Below are 18,916 nucleotides of genomic sequence, written 5' to 3' on the forward strand. Positions count from 1 at the left end.
ATGGGAATCGGCCTCTGCTCACAGGCAGTGACAGGACACAGTCTCATACTGCACCAGGAGAGGTTCAGGGTGGACATCAGGAGGAATTCCTTCCCAGAAAAGGTGATTAGACATTGATATGGACCAGCCGGGGTAGACTGGGCCATGGTCTAGCTGACAGGATGGATGATCTCAGAGGTCTTTTACAGCCTAAATGATTCTGTGATCCCCTGATGTGCTGTTGTCAGCAGGCCAAAGTAGCTGAGGACAGTCATTAGGGAGAGCAGCTGATGTTTGTAATCTGGGGCATTTTGAGATGCATTAGCATGGAGAGAATTAAAGAAAGGCGGAGCATGTGCAGTAGCAAGGGCTGTGCATACATCTGCATCTGTATGGCATTCTCAGGGAGGTGGAAAATCATTCCATATGTGGTGGAAATGGTTAAAGTCTTTAATTTTGAGCTGCTGTGTGTTTCATGTGTTTTACAGTGATTTTATGAAAAGAAGAATGGTGCCACAGTGACAATGAGGGAGTATAAATGCACAGCTGCAAATTGAGACACAAGATCCAGGACAAGGAAGAATCAGGCCCACAGGTGGTTCTTGTGTCAATGAGCACCTTTGTCTCCTTTGGGAAGTCACTTGAACTCTGTGTTTTCCTTGTCTCCCTGCCTTTTCTTCTGCCCTGTTTTATTTTGAGGACTTCATTTGTTCCTGCCAGGATGTTCATACAGTGACTCTTTGGAGTGCATAGTGTGTTTGCTGCTTCTGAGTGTTGCAGTAATATAGACTATACTAATTAAGGATATTACCATTGGAATTACTATTGTAGTTGAGGATAAAAACCAGAGAAATTTACTTAAAGGCTACTTTGAATAACAGGGCTATGAATACAACAGAGAGGGAATGGGCATATCTAGAGATAGAGAGGATACCCAGCAAGACCTAAGAGAAAGAAAAATGTTCTAAAGTGCAGAATAATAAAAAAAGAGAGGAAGAACAAACACAGGCGTAGAAAGAAACAAAGTGTATTAAAAACAGATCAGAGGAAGTGTGTACATATGAATGAGAGAAACCTCAAATGCAGTAAATCCTTTTGTAAGAGACGGAGCAGAAAGAAAAGCTGTTGTTCCTAACCCATGGAAAGACAAGTTGCATTGCACATTTATTAGATACCAACAGCTCTCCATGGATAGAGGGCACCATGAAACTCAGATCTTTAAGAAATCTGGTTTATTAGCTCTGCTATTTGAGCAACAGTTGTGGTTTTTTGGTCATTTTCGTCCAGAATTCCTATGTGATGATTTGGCCCTGCCATTGCATATGCTGGTATCATCTTTACCAGCTATTTAACATGGATTACCGACAAACCAAATCCTGCAATAAGAGCTTATTTCCTCAGAGTGGCATAACAGGATAAGAAACAAAAGTGAGTCTCTCTGATGCGAGCCACTGGATTGAGCTGGTCCAAGAACAGCTTGTGTATGGCATGGGACGGATGGCAGATCATACAGCTATCCCTCAGGACTCAGTTCTGTATTTTCAGTCTGAAGATGTGGGTTATTGTGTCTGTAGACTGCTTCAAAAGGTTTGAGGGACAGTAACTAAGAAAAGTCATGCCTGTTGATGGAAGCTGAGGCATTTTACGTGAGAGCAGTTAGGAATCCACCAGCTGAGGAAATGTGAAAGCCAGGAATATAACTAAGTTTAAAATTACAGACTAGATCAAAATGCAGTGGGATCACAGGAAGTCCTTCCATAAAACATACCAGGTCTCTGATCCATTTCCAACTACTCAATTTAATTTACTGAACTACGCACTTATTGTGCCACACAGTCCTCACAGACTTCTGCTTTCACGTGAATCTGCTTTGCAAAATAATACTTGGAGATTCTTGCTGTATCCCTCATGACTAAAAGTGAGTTGAGATCCTTCATGTTCAGGTCAAATATCTGTAAATGCTTCAAGATAATATTCAACTTCAAAGATAATATTAAAACCCAGCTTGAAAGCTTCTACTTAAAAATATGACTCCAACAGCTAAAACCGTTGGGAGGAAGCAACAAATAGGACAAGAGCTGGGATTAATCCCTAAACAAAGACTGGCGTATAAGTAAATCTGTATGTCTCAGCATTGTAGTGTCACTTGTCAGTTTTCATCTTAGGAAGAGACTGGTAGCTCAGAGAGAAATCGGAGCTCTCTGGTGCAGTAAGAGATCGGTGTTGCTCCAAAGGGGCTACCAGCAAGAATAGCTGCAGTGGAAAGGGAGCAGAGCCAGCATGGCTAGGGTCTCATGGACACTGCTGCAGAGGGCTGGATTTGTGTTGCCTGCTGGGTGCCCTTCTGATCCTCTCAGGAAGGCTGCCAGCATTACACACCCCGAGTAAGGAGATGAGCTGTGTGCATAAAATTTCTACAGCTTTTATCAGTCATGCATTTCAGTTGAGTTGCAGGTGTCCCCTCTGCCTCCTCTGGAATTCTGCTTCCCTCCACTCCCTCAGGTAATCAGCCCCTTGCAATCAACCCTGCCTGCTATGTCTGGGTTAGAAACAGCAGATGCCTCACTTTCAAGTGTTTCTGTAAAAATATAAGTATCTATGGAGAAGCGTATAGGTATCAGGTATTTCTGTGTTAATACAAATGTGTATGTTTGCAATATGTTAATGAAATATACAAGAATGGGTGGTTTCTAAGTCTGTAACTGGTGGGTAAGTACTGAGCTGACCTTGCAGAACCAGGCTTTTGGAGTAAACATCTGTGAAGAGTAAGAGGTGCACCAAGTGTTTCCCAGCTTCAGGAAGCCCCGAGCAGTCAGACAGGACCGTTCACTGGTCGCCAGACACGGCGCGGCAGGGATGCCCCGTCAGGGCTGGAAGCACGGCAGGGTCTCAGCGGCGGGGCGCCTGCCGCAGCCCCGCTCCAGAGGGACGAGGGATGCGCCCTCCCCTCGGCGAGCGCGGGCCGGCTCTCTCTCCTCGGGGCTTCCCAGCTGCCGTGACGCATTTCTCTTTCTGACTGCCCGCTGGCCTCATGCAGTCGATGTAAGTCTCCGTCAGGATAGCGCCAGCACTGTTGTAAAAAAACCCCCACAAAACCGCAAAGCGCGCTATTATGCAAACAGCTATAGGAATCAGTGTCGGGGCGGATTTATTTTTGGGAACTGGGTGAGATCTTGCAGTGAGGGTTTGCAGAAGCCCACTCGGGTGGGGTGGAAGTGATGGCGCTCTCATGGCGATTAGTCCTCCGCGTACCCCGTGCAGGCCCCGGGGGCCCGAGGCAGAGCCGACCCCTTCCCCGCCCCCGCGGCTGGGCGGAGGGAGGCGGCATCCGCACCGCCCCCGCCCCGCGCCCGCCGCCCCTCCGCGCTCCAAGTGGGTGCACTAGCTGAAAGTTAAAAAAAAGCAGCAAAACACCCCAAACCCCCTCAGACCCGGCCAGAGGGAGACGGTGGCGGTGAGGCGGGAGCGAGTTTCTCGGGGTGAGTACGGCGGCGGGCCCCCGGCCGGAGGATGTCCGACCCACGGTGGGAGCAGGGCCGGGGCTGCGGGATGCGCAGAGCCTCGGGAACGGAAGGGGCAGCATTTCGGGGAGCGGGAAAAACCCCGGCTGGGATGCTGAGCCCATAGAATTGCGGCGACACAGAGCTGGAAGGAGAGGCGGGGGCCAGAGCTGGCAGGAAGTTTGGAAGGATTTGCTGGGAGCTGCTGCTCCCGCAGGGCAGCCTGGGGTGGTTATTTATCCTTCTTCCCTCAAGTCCTCAGGGCCGCCGCTCAGCCTGACAGAGGTGGGAAAGCTTTGCAAGGTCGTCCTTGCCAGTGGCGCTGGGACGGGACAGAGCTTTCCTTGCCTGGCCCAGTCCAAGCGCGCACCGCAGTGCTGGGCAGAAGTACTGCATGTTGGGGACCGCAGATGCAAAAATGAAGTGGCTCAGTGGTACCCTGGGTTAATAGGTGGAGTACACCCATGTTCCCCTCTAGAACCTGAAAATGTGACAATTACTGCTACTCTTTTACCAGGGCAGGGGTTAGGGCGGTGTCAGTGGATCATCAGAATCTTGCTTTTTGCCGTACACTGGCCTGGTAAGATATGTGGTGTTAAAAATACTGTCCAGCTCCAGTTGTGCCAACACAGCAGTGGGCAGAATTCATCCCCTTCCCCTCCTGGTGCCACTTTTTGGCTATACTGCAGGAGGCACAGAAGGTGCAGAGGCTTTATGGAGAATCCTGCCTGATCTTAGAAGCACTTAACTGGCAGCCATGCACTTTCACACCCACACAGACCTTCAAAAGCAGCTGGCCTGTGCAGAGCAGAATTGCACAGCAGGGTTTCATGTCAGCTTTTGCTAAAGAGGCCTTTTTGATGTTTGAGGGAAAGGGATGAACTCATGTGTCAGTGGGAGCAGAAAAAGAATAATTTTTATCCTCTAGCTGTCAACACCACCCTGATAATACAACAGCAGGAAGTAGGTTTGGGACCCATCCCTCTTTGTCAGGGCTTTAGAACTTTGTGATTGGGATTACGATGGAGGAAAGCTGGCAGGAAAACGAGCATAAATTTCATTGTCATATCTCTGAATTTTCAGAACACCCCCATTTTCAAACTTCACATCTCTGTGTGAAGTGCTACAGTCCTATCTTTCTACCATCCTTTATTTTTATTTTTCAAGACGTGGCTGGAATTTTACAACTTCTCCTGTTGCCAGGAGTTGGGATTTTTGTGTAGAAACATCCATCATGCAAGAAAACAGTAGGGTTCTCTGAAAGCCAAAAAAAGCACTGGGGAAGGGAAAGTTATTTGAAGAGAGGCAGACCAACACAGGTGCAGATTACTCAGAAAGGGGAACTTTTAAAATTTAACTGGGTTTGTGTGTGTATTGTGTGGCTACTTTCTCTATGCATTGGACACAGAGCATATTCCATGAGCTTTCTTTATGTTTGTGAAGTCACAGAAGACTGAAATGTAGTAAGTCCAAGGCCAGGTAGTTGTGTGCCTTTCCAGGAGCATTTTCAGAGATCGCCCAGAGAAGGAAAGTCCTTCGTTTATTTCCTGTTTGTGAGTCTGCTGAAAAGCAGCACAGACGTCCAGCTGTTCTGTACTGGAACAAGTTTCAGCTTGACATCTGAAACTCATGAAAGCAGTGGCCCTCACACTGTACTGACCCAGTGCCATTAGCATTCCTTACACTCACTACAAGGATGAGAGGATGTCCAGGATGTCTACAGGGAGAGTATGTGCCTGGGGCTTTGTAAGCAAGAGTGCTGTCTTGTGCAGGCTGCTTTCTGGATACCTGGCTGAAAATGTGGCTCTGGCACCTACAGAAGGCTATGGGTAGACATGGAACTAACCACTGAGCTTTGAAGGCGCTGTCTGTGTTGATGCTCTGCTCTTTTTCAGCAGCAGTCACCATGAAGAGCAGTAAGGATAAAGTGGGAAAGCCCAGCAGCAAAGAGTGAAGACTTTGGATGAGCTGACCTTCCTAAAGCCTAGATGTAACTGCTCTGGCAGGCCTGATAGTGCAGCATGATTAGGATGAGGAGGAAGATACTTTGGGCATCTTGCTTCTGCTTTGCAGCTGCCTTTTTCCTTGTGCTGACACTCCAGGTACAGGGGCAAGGGGGTGGGGTATATATGAGATTGCTGTCAAAGCAGGACACAATTCTGTCACATGAGAGAGGCGACAGACATTTTCCATACCAGTCAGTGCTTCACCAGGAGTTACTCTGTTAGCAGCGTTGGCCTTGTGGTGATAGCTGACTCTGGAAACGACATAACCCAGAGAATACTTTTCTTGCATATATCCTTAGCTCCTGGAGGAGTTTCTCAGCAATTTTGCAACATACCATGCCATGTTGTCTTGCCTCTATCCTGCATTGCCTCCTCTTTTCACGTGTTTGAACTCCTTAGGCTGGGGGACAAGGCTGTAATGGGTTTTTTAGCAGCTAATTTTCAGAAGAAACCTAGCTACTGAAGGGCTGTTTTCTATCCTATGCATTTTCCAGGGAGAAAGCAGAAGTTGTGTTGTTAAGTCACACATTATGTGGCCATGTCTCAGTACAGAAATGTATTTTCTGCCTTCTCCTTACAATTTAAAATTAAAGCTTTTGCTGTTCTGACGTATGACCTCATGTTTGCAGTCGGTGAAATGCATCCCGTTTGACTGACAGAAACTTAACATACTGACTTAGTGCTTGATACCTTAATTCTGGATTGCAAGTAGATGTCCTGGCTAATGACAGTGATGTGTTGTGATATGTATGTTTATTTCCCTGAAGGTTATCACCGAACTGGGCAATTCAGAGAGTAAGGTGTCAGTAATCTCCAGTTTACACAGCAGCCCATTAAAGCCTGGGGAGAGACATGCTTTTCAGTTTAAGAAGCAGGAACTCCACAGCAGCTTCAAGACAGAGTCTGATGTAAATCACTATCCTGTCCTGCTCTGGTGGTCTCCCCTGACTGGAGAGACAGGGAGATTCAGTCAGTGTGGAGAGGATGTTTGCTTCTTTACTATAAACAAGACCTACCAGCACAATCGGATGACAAGAGCATTTCTGTTCTATGGTAAGAATCTATTTGTTTTTAAAGAAGTAACTTTTACTCCTGCTTAGTTCTTTCCCCATAGGGTTTAAATATTCTAGGTGGCAATGACTTAGAACAGGAAATTTATGCAGCTCATTGGGTTAAACTTTGTTTGGTGCTGAATACCATTACAAGTGCTCTGTAAAACTACTCTGAAGAGTGACCATGTACATCGGCAGTATGACTGATGCCTTGTCTCACACTGCTTTCCAATCACATGTACCCCCGTTCATGGAAGAAAAGACAATTTCATGTCATTGCCAAAGCATTTAAAGACTGAGATCTGAGTCTGAGTCTGAGAGTCTGAGATCAAGCCAACTTTTTCCAGTCTTCTGGCTTGTCACCCCTAGCAGACGCTCTACAAGGCCTTTGTTGCACTTGTGCAAGTCTTTTGTCTAAAAATAATGCATTCTCTGGTAACAATGCAACTCCCCTGCCTCATGTGCCAAGAAATTACTAGCAGACTCTAAATGGAATGTAATGAAAGAAACCTATTGATTCCATACAGGGAGCAGCAGTTAGTGCAACCTTCTGAGCTGCTTTGGCTCTGCCAGGGACTTCCCATTACGTACATTGTAAAGTGAGTCTACAGAGCATGAAAGATGCATCATTTAAAAGTAGATCTTACTTCATCAACTTTGTTCTTTCCCCCCATACAGTTGTTTTTTGAAAGAAAGCCCAAGTTTTAGGTGGAAAAATAAATTCAAATGCTTTTCTCTGACTGGTATGTTCAGATATTTTGTCTGGAAATAAAATAAATCAGGATACTGAATCTCATTTTCTCAATCTGAATACAGGTAAACTGGAAATAAAGGGAAGAAGGGCCCTAAGCTTTGTTGTTATCAGTGAAAGAAAAACTTCTCATCACTGATCTTTTTAGATCTCCAAGTAGGTCAGCTTTATCAGATAATATGGTGGTTAATCATGAAAGCAAAGGAATAACAGCAAAGGAATTAAAAGCTGACCCAATTAAAGACAAAGAAAGCTGGATTGTGTGACAGGAAAGCTGTAGAGTCTGGTGATTTTGGTCTCTAGTAGTAGTTTCATTTGTCTTTTTCAGTATTAGAAGGATTGTTGCTCTTCATTTTTAGCAGGCTTCTGGACATAGTTTACTCTCACATTTTTAAAAGACAATTTATACTGGGCATAAGACTCTCCCTGTAGCTTTTTTTTTCTTTTTATAGTGATGATGCCTATGAATTTTGTAAAGAAAAGTGTCAAAATATGCAAAATTGTTACTTATTTTTAAACCACATTAAATGATCTCACAATGCCAAAACAGAGAGTTTTTCTTTCATTCTCTCTTTCTCTCCCTCTCTCCCCCCTGCCATGATGCAGTGAGCTGTGAGTCTGCAAAAAGGCATATTTTACTTTTACAGATTTTCCCTCTAAAGAGCCTGCTGAGTGAAAATTTGATATCTGAATTTCCATGCTAAGGCTGGATCAGAACATAGTTTCACCTTCCAAAAAAAATGCAATAATTTCCCTAGTACTTGATCAGTAAGTTAGTCAAGAGAAGAATGATCCAAAGATTAAGAAAAGCACTGTGCAAAGGATATTGATGTTTCCCAGCACAACTGCTTTGTTAGGAACACCAACTTTTCTGCAGCTTGTTCTGACTCACTGTCCTGCTGGCCTGGGGAGCCCCTCAGTGTAGGTGATAACTTTGTCAAGTGTCACTGTCTTTTTTTTGAAATGAAATGTGGTATCTCCTTGCTAGACTTTTTTCAGCTTTTGGGAGAGATTCCCAGCTCCACCTTTTCAGTGTCACATAATTCATAGAATGTAGTATTTAGCATGAGCTGTCAATGTGACTGAATCAGCATGAGCTGGATCTGTCAGGGCCTCAGGGGTGTTGTTCCTAAGAGAGAAGGGACGTCCAGCTGTTCTGTACTGGAGCACTGAGTCCTTGGAGTATGATTTCTGAATGGAAGATGTCTTCTAAAATGCATAACTTCTAGCAGCATATATATTTCTCTTCTGCATATCTAAGATTTGCAAATTAATAGTGAGGAAGTGAAATTGCTCATAATTCTAGTCTTGTGGTACTTTTTTCTATTTCATCATGTGCTTCCTTATTTCCTTCATGTCAAGAGGTAGGGGGCATGCTGATGTTTTCTTCCCTTTAATCCTTTTTGTCTTCTTGCTGGACTGAGGTCGATTAAGTGTTGTATTAAATTCAGTTGTTCTGATGCACTCTGATCTGTACTGTGTCCAGTTTTGGGCCCCTTATTTCAAAAAAGACATTGAGGTGCTGGAGCATGCCCACAGAAGGGCATCAAAGCTGGGGAAGGGTCTGGAGAAGAAGTTCAGTGAGGATGGCTGAGGGAGCTGGGGTTGTTCAGCCTGGAGAAAAGGAGGCACAGAGGTAACCTTATCACTCTTGATGACTCCCTGACAAGAGGCTGTAGCCAGGTGAGGGTTGGCCTCTTCTTCCAGGCAACCAGTGACAGGATGAGAGGACACAGCCTCAAGCTGAACCAAGGAGATGTTCAGGTTAGCCATCAGGAGAAATTTTTTCATGGGAAAGGTTGTTAAACATTGAAATGGATTGCCCAGGGTGATAGCAAAGTCACCATCCCTAGGGTTGTTCAAGAAACAACTCATCATGGAATTAAGTGCCATGGTCTAGTTGACAGTGTGGTGATTTGTCAAAGGTTGGACGTGATAATCTTGGAGGTCTTTTCCAACATAAATGATTCCGAGATTCTGTGATTTTATGGTGCATTTTTCTTTACATTTCTCTTTGCCTGACTTAATTGTCTCCTAGTTTGGTAAGTTTTATGTGTTGCTTTTTTGTCTTTCTCTCATTCTTTTCTGTGTTTCCATCCCCTTTTCCCTGCAATACTACCTGAAAGAGGGAGCACCCTTGTAAGAGACCGAGCTGCAGTGCTGTGATTTCAATCCACAGCCTTTGATTATTGTAGGTATGCACTGTTTCTTCTCGTGGCATCGCCTAAAACAAAGCGTTTTCAAAGCCAGACAGACTTTATGAATTTCTCCATGAGAATTTGATTAGCTTTCAGTTTTCGTCACCTTCTTCTGTCACAAAATAACACATCAAAAACAAGATAACACATCAAAAACAGAAGAAACAAATAGCATTTTTCCTTGAGTGGCATACCCTTTTGTCCTTTTAGTGCTGAGGACTTAGGACCTGAGCAGAAGACAGAAGGTCAATGTTTAGTGGCCTTAAACATCCCCACCTGATGTTCCTGAAGGATCTTGCTCTATAGGAGATTTTTATATTACTGACAGCTAACTTCTGTCTCTGCTGCAGTAATGAAGTCTCATATTAGTTTTATAAGGTCGTCCTTGGAGTCATTTTGACAGGCTCGTATAGCTGCAAGGACCACTGGGCATTTTTTAAAATCTTGTTTATATCTTCATTTTTAGATCAGTATTCTGTGTAAGACTTTTGCTAGCACCCCCTTCTTTTTGCCATCAGTGGTTTAAGGTCAGGGGTAGACCTCAAACCACTGTAAAATGGAGAGTGAAAAGTTACAAGTGTGAGTGAGATGGTATTAGGACCCACCTCTGAAGGATGGTAACTGAGGTTCCTTTTAATAGATTCCTTGGGTGAATTAGAATGAAACCACTCTGGATGACTGGTGTGTATAGATCAGCCAGGTTAATTTCAAAACAAATTAATTGCAGGGGAAAGGAGGTATATGGCTCTTCTGATTCTTTCCTAGAAAAGTATAAAAATCTTGTGAAGAAAATATGTAAGGAAAAGAAAGAGAAAAAGAGGAGGAAGGGATAAAAGAAAGGAAGTAGATAGTGAAGAGGAAAAAGACCACCCCTGATGGATCCAGTGATGATTCTTGATCATTGCAATTTTGATGTCCGAGGTAGGAGTGATGGTTGCAGTCCTCATTCATTGAGGGTAGGGGCCTGCAAAGCAAAGAGTGTACTGGGTTATATACTTTTAAATTGGCATGGGAACACCTAGATCCCTTCCCAGGGATGGGAATTTTTGTGTCTGCAACAGTACAAGGCATGTGCAGTCTTCTTATGGAGAGTTCCTGGTCAGAGTTGAGGTGCTCTGTGGTTGTTTGTGGTCATAGCCCCCTGTAGAGATATGGCCACTGTTTGACCCTGCTTCTTGTGACTGTGCATCTCTGTCTTATGGCGAAAGAGGGAAGCTGGCATGGAGAAAGCATTACTCTGCCTCCAGAGAATCTGCTCCTTACTGGCCATTCCCCTTAGTTGGTTTGAACACAACTTGTTTAAGACCTTATATTTCCAATTGTCCTAGATGCAGTCATCCATGGAGTTTGCTACACAAAGGTTAGGCTGCCACAGATGGTAGTTTATCTGAAGATAAGAATTTCTGATATTTTCTGAACCAGCTCTTCAGTGTTAGTTTCAGTTTTTGAACCTGTCTTGCTTGACAATATTAGCTAAAAGTTTTGTATGTTCAGTGCCTTTTCTTAAGTAGAAAACAGATACAGTTCTAGGACAGTGAGGAAGTATCTTGACAGAAATGGGGCAAGTTTGCATATAATCTGCAGTAAGGCTGGATGTGAGAGTGTAGTGCAGTAATAATGAAGGGAGAGCAAGCAGCGCATTAATGAACTGGTACTTTCAAGTTAGTTTTGTACAGACCAGCCTCTGAGAAAGTCATCTAGGTTTGTCCTAAGGTATCGACCACACTTTTCCCAATTTCTGCAGTTGACTGTTTTTTGAGTTTAGACATTATTCTTCTTCTACTATTGGCATTACTTTGAGGATCTATCTTCTGCCAGAAGCTACTTCTTTATGTATCTGGTAGGCAGTTGTGATACATCACCTCTTAATTTCCTCTTTGAAAAGTTAAGAGTTCCTAAGTCTCTACAGTACGATGTCTTTTAAAAACTTGAAGTAATTATTTTTTTCTCCTTAATCCTGTCCAGGATTTTAGCATCCATTTAGTTGTTTTATTACTAGAACCAAATTGAGTTCTGTGGTAACCATTTTCTTCACATCACAGAGGAAATACCATCTGTTCCCCTGTTTAGAGAACCAGGGGATTATTAAACATCTTACTAGTCTCATTTCAGTGCATTAAAATATGGAATTCCTAGTGATCCTTTGAAATGAGAGGCCTTTAAACTAATATGACATGAAAGGAGACCACTTTAATATTAACTACTGATTCCACTTCTCTAGGTTCTTCTGCTATGAAATTCATTTTTATCTGTCATTATGCTCTTGTGCCTTTGCATTAATTGCATTGTTTGAAATAACTGCCTTATAGTGTCAGAAATGTGATGGTTGTAGCACTGATACTAAATTAAAACTAGACTTCTGTCATTGTGGTTAGTGTCACATGATAGATAAGAGCAGGATGAACACTGTTTGCTTTTGTCTAGGTACTGACTTCAGTATAGACAGTTTACCTCTCCCTCGTAAAGACTATCATGACTGGGCCCTTTTCCATGAAGAGTCACCGAAAAACAACTACAAACTCTTCCATGAAGCAACCATCACCTTATTCAACCACACTGCAACATTTAGCCGCAACTCTCACCTGCCGCTGACCACTCAGTATCTTGAGAGTGTAGAAGTCTTGAAGTCATTGAGGTTCATGATCCCCCTGCAGATGAAAAACAGCTTGAGGAAAAGGCTTGCACCGCTTGTGTACGTGCAGTCTGACTGCAACCCCCCATCTGACCGGGACAGCTATGTGCGTGAGCTGATGTGCCACATTGAAGTAGACTCTTATGGAGAATGTTTGCATAATAGAGACCTTCCTCAGCATCTCAGAAATCCAGCTGCTATGGATGATGGAAACTTTTTAAAAATACTGGCACAGTACAAGTTCATTCTTGCTTTTGAAAATGCTATCTGTGAAGATTACATCACTGAAAAACTCTGGCGGCCACTGAAGTTGGGAGTAGTGCCAGTGTACTTTGGGTCTCCCAGCATTGTAGACTGGCTTCCTAGTAACAAGAGTGCAATCCTGGTATCCAGTTTTTCACACCCTCGAGATCTGGCCCACTATATCAAAACACTGGATACAAATGATGAAGAATATGAGTCCTACCTACAATGGAAACTGAAAGGGGACATTTCCAACCCAAGACTGCTTAGAACAATGAAGGAACGCAAGTGGGGAGTGCAGGATATCACCCAGGACAATTACATTGACACCTTTGAGTGCATGGTTTGTAACAGAGTGTGGGAAAACATCAGACGGAAAGAAAAGGTATGTGTGAATTTGTGTTTGTGTCCCAGAGAGGCTTTAAAATGGCATCAGGGTCAGGTTTGTCCCAGGAAGTTTGGTTACCAGATTTCCAGCTAGCTGACAGCCACGGTATTCAAGTGCCATTGGGTTGTACATCCTCATGTAAACAGGTGTTGAGAATGTGTGTTCCTCACAGTGCTGCAGTGCAGTGTGTGAGCGCATGACATTGACCACTGAACTGGTGATCATTTTCAGCTACAGGCTTAGCTGTTCAGGGAGAAGATTTTTTTTCATGTTGCAGAAAGCAGCCTAACATGTTGACCTTCTTCAGATGATCTGGAACATTTGGAAAGAGGTTGCCCAGAAAGGTTGTGGGATCTCTATCCTTGGAGGTGTTTTAAGACTAAACTCAATTTTGCCCTAGGCAATTTTATATGATTACACCTGTTTAGAAGAGGGAACTGAACTAGAGATCCATGTCTTCTGATCTGTCTTAAGCACTCTATCACTGTCTATTTCTATATATTTGTGGGTACATTCACATGCCATTGTCTGTGAGCACATTTGGTGACCAAACACTGAAACAGTTTTTAAGCCAGGTTGTGTGTTTGTGAGAAGCTGTACTTTAGCTGATGACCATCTGAGCAATACATTAAATGGTCAGCCAGTAGAGGGGAGATGGAGAAAACTTTTGAAGTTATTAAGGTGAGCTGAAATGATGAGAATTACAAACTGGCAAGCATTACACTTAACCAGACTTTTCTGTTTAAGTCCGGTGCAAATCTGGACATATGTTCTCTCTTTGAGTTAGGAATGCAGCCATGGAAAGCTAGAGAATAGATAGATACAGATATTCATTCCTTCCCTGTGCTTTTGAGGCTCTCTGGTCAGTAAAATGATGAAGACCAGTTTACTCTACTGGCCAGATTCATGGATTGTTTTTTTTTTCCCCTTAGAAAAAGAATCTCAGTAAGTGTGTGCATATTTAAGATGAAACCAGACTATAATGATGAAAATGTAACTCCTTGTCTTGTAATTTAATTTTGTGTGGGCTGGTGCTGCTCACTTGCAGCCAAACCTTATCTGAGACTGAGATGCATGACTCGTCAGCATGACTGATCTTGTCCCAGTCACTTAGGGATAGCCTTCCACAGGGACATGGGTAGAGCCTGCAGCAGGAAGAAGAGTGTAACTGACGTGATTTGACAGTTTACTAATGGCATAGCACTTTTCTTCTCTGTTTGCCTGGGTCCCTGAATAACCCCTTTTATTTGTCTTCATTGCCAGGGATGGCTGCCCCAGAGGTGGGAGGCTCAGGTAAATCATCTGAGCTGCCCCAAACCAGAGGCATTCTGGTTCTCATCGTCAAACCCTGGCTGGATTTCTCTCCAAAAGATGTGGATACCAAGTTTCGAGCAATCCAAGAAAGAAGCCTGGGCACTGAGGCACCTGGTGGAAAGGAACAAGAATTTTACAGCTGAAGAATTTTGGATGCTTGTATTCAAGGAATAAACACAATGGACCTGTAAAATGAGTGAGCGCCTCAGAGGAGTTCTGTGGAATTTTCTTTTGCAGGTGACCTTATCATTTAGGATTAGTAGCCATGGGAAGTAGATCTGTGAGACTGAATTTAGTATGTTCAGTGCTCAAGGGGCACTGAGAAATGCTAAACAGTCAAATAATTCTGCCAGGTAATATATGCACATATATATGCATATATTTATATTTAGAATGATTTATATTAATTGTCATTTGTTCAACTGTTTGGGCATTAAGGTTGTCAGGATTCTCAAAGCCCAGATTTAAGCACACAGCTAATTACCCCGAAGCAGATGGCTCTCCCTTCATCTTTAGATACATACCTGCTTAGTCTCAAGACCCCTTTTTCCCCAGTCCAGTTCCCTCTTTTGCTGTATTGATAGTCACAAGGTGCAGAGCAGCTGACACCATTGCAGAGGTACAGCTTCTGTGCTGCTTTGGAGGTGGACTAAAAACTTGGGACTGTGTCCCTGGCTAGCTGTTTATTATCAAATTTCCTGGCATCAGCAGATTTAAGCAGCGACTTGGCAGGCTTTGTGTCCTGACACTGAGTGCCAATATAATGTACATTAGTGGTTGGCACGAGGAAGCACCATCTGTTAGTGTCCGGGGACAGATTGAATGAAAACGTGCTGGCTCAGATTTACCCACCATCTTTTGCTAAAAATAAGCAGAGCACATGAGTATCTCTACTCCCCAGAAATAGGGTTGGCTTAGATCTGATTTATCTTCTTGCCTTTCTGATGATGTATTTGTATTCTGATGGTAGTATTTGTATCGTGTATAAACAGGAAATTATACAATTAAAAGGGCAGGGATAATACAGAGTCCATTGGTGCTGAAGTCTTCAGTAGGTCCAAGGAGAAAAAGGCAGCCTTCCTGTTTTAATACACAAAATCTCAAATTTCTAAATCTGATGAAGAATAAAATTTGGTGATCTTAATCATCACTTGCCAAAAGACACACCTTTGCCTAGTATTTAGACTGTTGCAATTTTCTTTCCAAGTTCTTTCAACTTAGTCTGTTTCTTCAGTCAATTTTCAGAGGATCTGAAAAATGGCAGTAACTGTGTGAAGCCATTCAGATGAATGACACTCATTCGTACACATGCTCACATATGATGATGCAGGCAAATGGAATTACTAATCCAGGATTCTTTACATTGCTGGAAAGGCAGATTTTCACCTGTGTGAAATTTCCATGGAATTGTTCATTGCACCAGGCTATTTTAAAATTTCTGTCAAACACACTTCTGTTTTATGAAGGGGTAGCCAAATAGTGGCAATGGAGAAGGGTGTGAATAGCATTTACACCAAGAAATTGAGCTGTGAAATTTACTTACCTTGGAAAAGTTTCCTCACTAGAAATTTCCTCAACAAATAGCTGGTGAATTTTTAATTACTTTTAAATCTGTTAAAGGAAACATGAGTTTTGTGGCCATGAACAATAGAGTATTCATCATTAGTATCAGGTATTGTTTCTATGAGAATGTATTTAGTTTTGATGAAGCAAAATATTCCCACTGAAATTTTTCACCACTAGTGTTTTCCTAGTGTGACACACAGCATCTGTTGGACATCTTAAACACTTTCCCCAGTGGTCTGCAGTGCAAATGATGACTAGACTCCACGAGTTAAGTTTTTCAAGAAAGTGACATTAACTAAAGTGACTTACAGGGTTCCCTAGATCAGGGCTGAAAACTGGACATAAACACCAAAACATTTGCAAAGGGAGCTGCTGAATGCCTATCTGTTGCCATGAATGTCTGTTTCACCTCCCAGGATGATAAAGAAACATGAAAGACTGCATTTTGTTGTTACTGTTTTTTTGGTTGCTTTGTTTTGTTTTGCTTTGTTTTGTTTTGTTTTGTGATGTTCTGCTGTCTCCTTGGCCAAAACTCTCAAGCCATGTTGTTTAAAGACCTCAGGAACTACACAACTGGATTTCTTTCTGTGTTTTCGTGGTGGAATCTGTCAGATTCTGACCATCTTGAGCAGTCTGGATAATATAGATATTACCCAAAGATATAAGACATATTTATCTCAATTTTTAGTGTTTTGTTATCCTTCATTTTAATTTGGTGGAGTGTGAGGGAAAGAAGGATTGCGACCCACATTCTGATAGTTCAAGTGGTCAGCAGTCTGTGTTTCAGAAGAGGTAGCATGTTCACCCACTGCTGTACACAATAGAAAGATGAGTCTCCAGAGCAGTTGCCTAGAGGTGTACTGCGGTTTAATTGTTAGTCCTCTCACAGTGCATTCTTTTTACAGGGTAAACTCTTGGGTCCCACAAGCTAGTTCAGAGCAATCTCCATTTGGCCTCTTCATTTTTTAATTACCTTCTAGAATCTTTTTTCTTGTGCTGGATGGAGGGTTTGTGAACATCACTCTAGGAGATTTATGGCAAGAATTTGTGCAAAATTATCAAGTGTAAGAAAGACTGACCATCATGAATTCTAGGTTGATCTCTTCTCTCCCACTACTGCACTGAGGAGGAAAAAGCAGAATTTTTTATTTAGCAGATTTGCTAGCTTTCCTGCCATGTACAGGTTTGTAATTCTAGCCAACAGAGGGATGCAGTTTGTTTCACAGACACAGATGGTACAGTTTCTTTCTTTTTTTTGTTTCTTTTTGCCCTAGAAAGACAATAGCAGAATAGTTGAGAAAAACTCTGTACTTCTAAAAATGAGAGCTGATTCTGTATGAACATCTGATTCTGTATGAAGTGCATGCTTCCCAGCCTCTTATATGGTGGTAACAAGATGTCCTGATTTCCTCTGGTGTGGCATATTGACATGACAAGGACAGTTCCTTATGGGTTTGCATTTATTCCACTGAACCCACACCTGTCAGCTACCCCTGGAGTCATAAATATTTGTGGCCTCTGAGCTCACAGTGACCTTTGCATTTGAAGTACAAAACTTCAAGACCCCTTCAGAAGATGTCTGCATTCAAGTTGGACGTGTCTCAGAAATCTGCAGCATCTCCCTGGTGAGACTGGGAAAGTCTGGGGAAGTGCAGTGGTATTGGAATCAGGCTGCAGGGAAACAGCTAAGGTGAGTGTGAGAAGGAGCTGGGAGAAACCTCATCTGGGCCCTCCCCTGTCATACCTTTTGAGGTCCCAAGTCCCTGTCTGGGCTGTGTTGTGCCATGCCTGTACCTGTTCCCAGTCCTTCTGTCTCAATCTTCGTCTGTTTCATTCCCACAGACCTGCTGGGCGATTGCTGGGCTGTCACTGACCCTGCCCTCCACTGTTGCAGTGTGATGCCATTTCCCGTTTCACCTATCTCAACCCCCCAGGTGTGCCAACCTCTGCTTTCCCCTCCCCCTGTTCCTGGGCTTAAAAGGAGACGGGACCATGCGGTTGGGATTCTGTTGGGAGCTGTTACAAGATTCAGAGGTCTGTCATCCTGGATTAAAACTCTGGATTAAAACTCTATGATAGAATCCTCTCCTGTTTCTCTTCACCATCGCCTGAACCTTTTCCACCAGAGGTAAACTGAGTTTCTACTATGCCTGGATATGTTCTGAGTGCCGAGCTGCAGCATCCAGCCGGCCAAAGGTATCTCTGCGGTGAAACACCACAGCTGCTGCCTTTGGCCCAGCAGCGAGGGCCAGACGGGGCCAGGCACGACACACCTGGAAATATTGGGATTTATATTTCATACTCCACCACACCCCTGTCTTGTGTGTCTTCTTGCCTGTGGTGCATCCCCATGCAGATACTGCCCTTTTTGCTCCACTCCCAGTGGATTTTTTGTACCCCAGCACAGGGCCTTACCAGAAGCTACAGCTAGTGGGGAATGTCACTTGGAACACTTGGCCCTGCCATAGTGAAGCTTCCTCCAATTTCCTAAGAGTTGCTCCACCTCTTGTTGAGGGGGTCTGCAGCAGATGCCCCCATGCTACCCTTTGTGTTTGGCAACCCCCTGGCCATTATCCATGAGCCCTTAACAGTGCCCTGTCTCGTGGCAGAGTGCTGTGCAGCTGGGTTGCTCATTGCCTAAAGTGCTCTGCCTCCTCCATGCTCTCCAGCAGCACTCCAGTGATGGGGCCCTCTTGCCACATAGCTTTGATCCCAAGTATGCACAGAATTGAGGTTTAAAATTTCTTTCCTCCTCTGAACTCTGATCACTTGACCTGCTTTTCCCATATTGATTCAAATTTGCATATTTCTTAGCTTTTCAAAAATCTCCTTAACATTGACGCTAACCAACACTTTGGAAGGGCCTAGTGGAGTGGGGGTGTAAACACAGCAGATCATATGAGATTGGTGTGCTTGGAATACGTTAAAGGCACAATGGAGTATTTGCCCTAGAAAATGAACAGCAAGCTGAAGACTGAAGTAGTAATTAAAAAACATGAGGAGGACTTTAACTGTGTTCATTTCAGTGCAAGACAAACCTTGATCCTATGCTGTGGGCGCACAACTGTGCATTGTGTTTTTCAGAGGTCAAACCCCAGCTTTCCTCCCTCATGCAGCATTTACGGAGAAACAAAGCCGAATGCTTGCTTGTGGCACACATTAAAGAAAAGCAAAGATCTTGATGCTGGTAGTGCACATTTGCAGAGCACGTGATGCTCTGTTTTGTCAGCAGCATGGCGTCAGCCTGACATGAAATACAATGAGGGTGGCTTTGTGCCTCTGTAGAA

General features: G+C 43.6%; 1 protein-coding gene across 3 annotated transcripts; it reads left to right on the forward strand.

Moving 5' to 3' along the window:
• The first annotated feature begins 3,183 nt into the window (after positions 1-3,183).
• POFUT3 (protein O-fucosyltransferase 3) lies at positions 3,184-17,702 on the forward strand. Of its 3 annotated transcripts, XR_013179838.1 has the most exons (6): positions 3,184-3,458; positions 5,378-5,581; positions 6,253-6,538; positions 11,911-12,746; positions 14,013-17,319; positions 17,472-17,702. XR_013179838.1 is itself a non-coding variant. In XM_077171406.1 (5 exons), the coding sequence occupies exons 2-5, from the start codon at positions 5,501-5,503 to the stop codon at positions 14,235-14,237; spliced, it is 1,428 nt and encodes a 475-aa protein (XP_077027521.1). In that variant the 5' UTR covers positions 3,184-3,458; positions 5,375-5,500; the 3' UTR covers positions 14,238-17,702. The 3 variants fall into 3 exon arrangements, 2 of the variants coding, with proteins under 2 accessions (XP_077027521.1, XP_054508289.1); XM_077171406.1 differs by having other exon boundaries at positions 5,375-5,581; positions 14,013-17,702; XM_054652314.2 differs by having other exon boundaries at positions 14,013-17,702.
• Positions 17,703-18,916: the final 1,214 nt, after the last annotated feature.

This window comes from Agelaius phoeniceus, chromosome Z, assembly GCF_051311805.1.
Source record: "Agelaius phoeniceus isolate bAgePho1 chromosome Z, bAgePho1.hap1, whole genome shotgun sequence".
Taxonomy (NCBI): Eukaryota; Metazoa; Chordata; class Aves; order Passeriformes; family Icteridae; genus Agelaius; species Agelaius phoeniceus.

Excerpts from the sequence above, each read along its gene's own strand:
- POFUT3 (XM_077171406.1), top strand. The coding sequence starts at position 5,501 with ATGATTAGGATGAGGAGGAAGATACTTTGGGCATCTTGCTTCTGCTTT. Across the intron at positions 5,582-6,252 it reads TCCTTGTGCTGACACTCCAG|GTTATCACCGAACTGGGCAA; the intron begins GTACAGGGGCAA and ends ATTTCCCTGAAG. Across the intron at positions 12,747-14,012 it reads ACATCAGACGGAAAGAAAAG|GGATGGCTGCCCCAGAGGTG; the intron begins GTATGTGTGAAT and ends CTTCATTGCCAG.